At 46.8% G+C, this 5485-nt stretch overlaps 1 protein-coding gene across 1 annotated transcript; it reads right to left on the bottom strand.

Moving 5' to 3' along the window:
- Nucleotides 1-617: 617 nt before the first annotated feature.
- Nucleotides 618-4192, bottom strand: Dkk1 (dickkopf WNT signaling pathway inhibitor 1). The gene is made up of 4 exons (XM_055614005.1): nt 3795-4192; nt 3409-3577; nt 2159-2299; nt 618-2026 (listed from the first exon to the last, which is right to left on the bottom strand). Exons 1-4 carry the CDS (start codon nt 4038-4040, stop codon nt 1773-1775), a joined length of 810 nt encoding a protein of 269 aa, XP_055469980.1. The 5' UTR covers nt 4041-4192; the 3' UTR covers nt 618-1772.
- Nucleotides 4193-5485: the final 1293 nt, after the last annotated feature.

The raw sequence follows: 5485 nt of genomic DNA, 5'->3' as shown, positions 1-5485 counted from the left end.
AAAAAAAAAAAAAAATCCCATTTCCTTTCTTCTTCTTCTGTGTTATTGAAGTCAGCAGGCCTTGGAATCATTGCCTGGCATATTAGGCAATGAACACACTTAGGAAAAGATTTCCTCTGGGTGAAGAAGCAGAGACCTGTGGACCAAAGGGACACAACTAGAGACACCCTGCCAGGCCACCTCTCAGCAAGGCAACAGAGTACATGCGCTATTGCAAGACTCCCTTGAAAATTAACCACTTCCGGGAACACAGACACCAATGCATACTCTAGGACATCTTTGCTATTTAAGGAAATGTGGGGACAATCGGTCAGTCACGACTATCCTTTGAATAGTGAACCCAGTGTTTTGTGGTTTTGATGCAGACTTTCAGAATACTACAGAATAAACAAATTAGAAAGCTTATTTTGTCCTTCCCCCAATACAAATGTTAAATTTAGCAAGGAAACATAACAAAATTTAATTTGGGGATTTCTTTTATAAAACCATATATAAATATCTTCCAATCAATGTAATACAGGTGAAGCAAAAATTGAAATGATCGCTTGACAAGGGAAAAAAAAAGGGAAGCATTTTAGAATTTTTGACTATTTAGTAATTATTTTAAAATCAAAGTAATTAAAATTTTTTTGTATGCCAGAGTATCTAAAATAGTGTGGCTCAATTATTTGGCTTAAATGTACTTGTTCACCATGTTTCTGCACAACTTCTTCATTTTTTTTCTGCCCATTATTAAGTACTTTGAAATAACTTTCTTGGACATCCCCTCCCTTCCAATAACTATTGGGCATTTAGATAAGTTTTAATTTGTTGGAAACTATTTTTGTTGATGCTATTTTGAAACTGAGCATCACTCAGTAGCCGAAGTTGGCCTGGATCTCATTAGGTTGGCTAGTGAATCAACGGGCATTCCTCCTGCCTCAGTCTCCAAAATTCTGGGATTACAGGATTATAAACCACCAGCAGCACCTGGTAGAGAAGTATTTTTGAAAGTAGTAATATCAGAGTCAAACCCATATTACCATAACCATTCCAGTTTATCAATGTAGAATATATTCTCTTTAAAGTTATTCAAACATAGACAATGTGCCTTGTCAGTTTAAAACATCATCCATACCTGCATACAACACACACAGAATTCCACAATGTATCTATGCTTGTGACATTTCATGACTATTAAATGTTAAATTTTATTTCAAGGACTGTCACAGCTGAGAGAGAGGAGAGGAGACGGAGGGAGAGAGAGAAAAGAGAGAGAGAGAGAGAGAGAGAGAGCCAGAGCCTAAGCAAAGACAGCACATCTCAGGAAATAAACTAGGATTTTCATGTTAAATTTTTGATACCAAACACTGACTATTCCTTGCATTCTACATTCTAAAAACAAGAGAAGAAAAGTTTACACATTTAGGAATTGTAGGCTGAAATTACTTCAATATAGAATATTTATGAGTTAAGACAATCAATGTGTACAAAAATTTACATGCAAGAGAAGCAAAGACAATGTAGCACCTCTAGAAAAATAATTAAAGGTTTCGCTGCATTTACAGGTAAGTGCCACACTGCGGGTTTACAACACAGTAATTTACTGCAATCACAGGGGAGTTCCATCACGAAACAAAGTCCTTACACTCCAGAGGTTTTGGCAAGTTATTATCGGAATGCTTAACTATACGCTGAAGATTCGTACATCCTTGGGCTTGAGCTGACAAATCATAAAGGATTTTTCATAGCATATATTAGGTAAAGGAGTCCGTCCCATTAGACTCGTTGGCTTAGTGTCTCTGACAGGTGTGGAGCCTGGAAGAATTGCTGGCTTGGTGATGGTCTCTCTGCATCCTGCAGGCCAGCCCTTCCCCACAGTAACAGCGCTGGAATATCTCCAGCCCGTGGGAGCCTTTCCTCCTGTGCTTGGTACACACCTGACCTTCTTTGAGGACAGGTTTACAAATCTTGGACCAGAAGTGTCTTGCACAGCACAGCCCCGTGGCGCAGTCTGATGATCTCAGGCAGACGGAGCCTTCTTGTCCTGTGATGGAGACAGGAGGAAAATGACTGTTATGGCTAGGCCTTGTACCTTTTTTCGTTGAGAGAACTCGAAATGCACGCCTGGTATGCTAAATGTGGGGGGGGGGGACGAGTCTTAAGGCCTTTGACCTACCTTTGCTGTGATATATTTTCGAAGCAAGGGTGGTTCTTCGGGAACCATCCAAGGTGCTGTGGTCGTTACCCAAGTTTTCAATGATGCTTTCCTCGATTTCCCCTCGAGGTGAATGGCTGTGGTCAGAAGGCATGCATATTCCTAAGGAAGCGAGAAAGAGTGATTAATCCCCAGGCTGTGGTGTATTGCTGCTGATAGCCATGACAGGAGCAGGAGCAGTCTATAGTGTCACGTCGGCGGGAGACACCTTACCGCCTCTCTGGTCAACAGAACTCCCCAGAGAGACCTGCATCAGTGGGTACACCATTCACTCATATGCAACACCCCAGTATAGCCATTGAAAATGCTTTCCCACTAATTGTGGTGGCGGCAGCAGTGATATTTCTGTCCGTTTTAATATTACCCTTTGGGGTAGGAAAAAGAAATTCAGTTAAAAAAAAAAAAACAAAAAACAGAAACTTCTCTGCTCTGGGTGCTAACTGCGCAGTGCAGTTCCAGCTGCCTGGACGACTACGGGTTTCACCCGCCAGTTACTTTAGTGTATAATTTCGATATTACAGAGATTTAGTGAGTTCACTCTGGAATGCTGCCGTGCCCCAGGAAGTTAGCCACCCTGTGAGTTTATTTCTGGAGACTTCTTTGAGACATTAACATTTTGCGGATCTGTGGTCTCTACCCTGAGAGTACTTCTTTGAAGGTAGTTGAGGGTGGAGGGAAGGGGGCGAAGGGGGGTAGAGCTAGGGGTTTAAGTGGCACAGAGATCTCTTTTAAAGGCTGGCCAGCAGAGATTAATCATCCTAGCCCGCCGTTGACAACACTTTAACATCTAGAGACCTTGAGAAAGAAGAGAGAGCCTGGCAAAGCCTTGGAGAGTCACCTTAAGGAAAAAAAAAAAAAATGGAAGTGGTAATAAAATGCCAAGGCTGGCTCCCTAGGTCTGCCTTTCAGAATGACCTCTCCCACTTTCTCAGGTGCCTTGAGGCTCCCTGAAGACAATTGTTTGATGGAAGGGTCCACTCTCACTCGGGTGAAGTGTTGTTAGATTATCCAGGGAGGCAGGGGAAGATAAACTTCCAGGGCCTCAAACACAAGCCAGTGAACACGTATTAGGAGAACCCTGGCATGATGAACACGGGTTTGCAGGTGGTGCCTTGTTGGCAGAACCAGAGCATTTCCGGGTGCACTCCTGGGTGGGCGCTCGGAGGCAGGGTAGTTCCGTAGTTCCCGTCTAAAAGGAGTCCAGGACTCACCGTTTTTGCAGTAATTCCCGGGGCAGCACATAGCGTGCCGCATGCAGCGTTTCCTGCGCTTTCTGCAAGCCAGACAGATTTGTATGCCTCCAACAGCCGCTGCCCCGCGGCTGGGCCCGGAGCAGTACTCATCAGTGCCGCACTCCTCATCCTCTGCGCAAGGGTAGGGCTGTGGGAAGGGAGCGGAGTGGTGAGCAACCCGGGCATCCTGGTGCCCACACCTTCAAGGTCCCCACCTGCCTTTCGAAGGCTCTCCAAGCCCATAGCCCCCGGTGCAGTGATTCCAAACACTCCCTAAATCTCACACACCCGGGATACTCCACGTCCTCTTCCCCGAGACCCCTTCAAGGATCACAACACCCTCCGATCCCCGAGACCCATCTCACCTGGTAGTTGTCAAGCGTCTGGTACTTGTTCCCGCCCTCGTACAGAACTCCCGGAGCCACGCTGACAGCCGAGCCCGGCTGCCCCGCAGCGCCACCCAGCGGTGGGGGCAGGTTCTTGATGGCGTTGGAGTTGATGATGACCGAGTTCAAGGTGGCGCTTGCTCCGAGCAGTGGGAGGCTGCAAAGAGCCACCGCTGTAAGCCCGACCAAGAGCCGGCCAGCTGCCACCGCGCACACCACCGTCATCTCAGAAGGACGCAGGCGGGAGGGAGTCAGGAAAAGAGAGGTCACTTTTGCACAGCAGCTGCAGAGTCCGGACGGAGGATCCCCAGCCGGTGGAGTCTCTGCTGCCAGGCGCACAGCTCTGCACCGCCACCGCCACCTCTGGCTGCCTTTATACTCGGGCCCTGAGCCGTCCCAGCCCCTCGGGGAAGACAACAAAGCCAGGATGGGATTTCAAAGCTCTGGGAGGAGCCGGGAGGGGGAGTGTTTGTGTATCGGAAGCAGGGAGGACTTTGACACTCTCCCCCTCGCCCCGCCCTTGCACTATAGTCCTTCTTGTCCAGCTCACCTTAGAGCTCCGGCTATCAGAGCGTTAGAGCCTAGCCTGGACTTTAATTAAAAAAAAAAAAAAAAAAAAAAGAGGGAGGAGGGACGGACGGACCAGCGCTTTGCCAGCTCCAGTACTCTGGTGTGGGGTTATTTCTATCTGAAACATTTTTTCGAGTTAAAGGTGATAGAATATATTATAAAACACCACTTTTCTCCCCTTCCCCTTACGCCTGCCCTCGCTTTCTGTGCCCGCAAATAATATTCAGTATTAAACTCAACTCCAGCAGTCGCTCAAAGGCTTTGTGAAAGGCCCAGGTGGCTCCTGTGAGTTGCTGATTAACCCTTTAGGGTTACGATTTGCAAATGAGGTTCTTGTCTTTTAAGTTTGTCTAGTTCCCCACCCCACACACACACACACACACACACACACGCACCAGGAGAAAAATGTGCAAAGACAAGAAAATTTGCACATCAAATGAGGATACCAAGGGAAGAACTAATTCGCTTTTGATGGTGAATTTGGAGGGGGAGGCGAGAGACTGGCGTTTGGAAATTAGATCAGGGGTGGAGGGAAGAGGGAAATAAGCTCCCGATAATCAAACTATTTAATGTGGTTCTTTGAATCTGGTCAATCCCAGCAGTAGATGAACTTGATTAAGCAGACACGTGAGATCAAAGTGGCCCTGAGCCAGAGCGGACAGGGTCCCCAAGCCGCGGTCAGTCCTCTTTCCCGGGTTCCCGGTTCCCAGCGGTGGGTTAATAGAAGGAGATAAGAACCCCGAAGGCTTAGCTCCCGACTTCCTCATTAGTGTTTGTATCGCTGAGCGGGTGAGGGCTCGCTTTTGATCCCCAATCAAACCTTGTCCAGGACAGGACAGGAGAAAGAACCTTCTGGGGTGATAGTAGACTACCCCCGGAAAAGGAGCGCTGAACCTAAAACAGAAGGAATGTGAAACAGCGCTGATGTGAGAATGCTGTGCTTATAAACTAGAGATAATTTAGTGAGAGAATAAAAGTTCTCTGTCCAGCCATCGCGATACTGAAAGAGACAGTTGTCCTGATACAACAAAAGATTAAAAAAAAAATGTGCGTTAATAACGATTGAGATCCGTGTGAGAAAACCAGCAACTGCTGTGCGA

The sequence above is a fragment of the Psammomys obesus genome, unplaced genomic scaffold, assembly GCF_907164565.1.
Source record: "Psammomys obesus unplaced genomic scaffold, mPsaObe1.curated_primary_1811, whole genome shotgun sequence".
NCBI lineage: Eukaryota > Metazoa > Chordata > Mammalia > Rodentia > Muridae > Psammomys > Psammomys obesus.
Note: the sequence above shows the minus strand (reverse complement) of the source record. Positions and strands in the feature narration are given on the sequence as shown.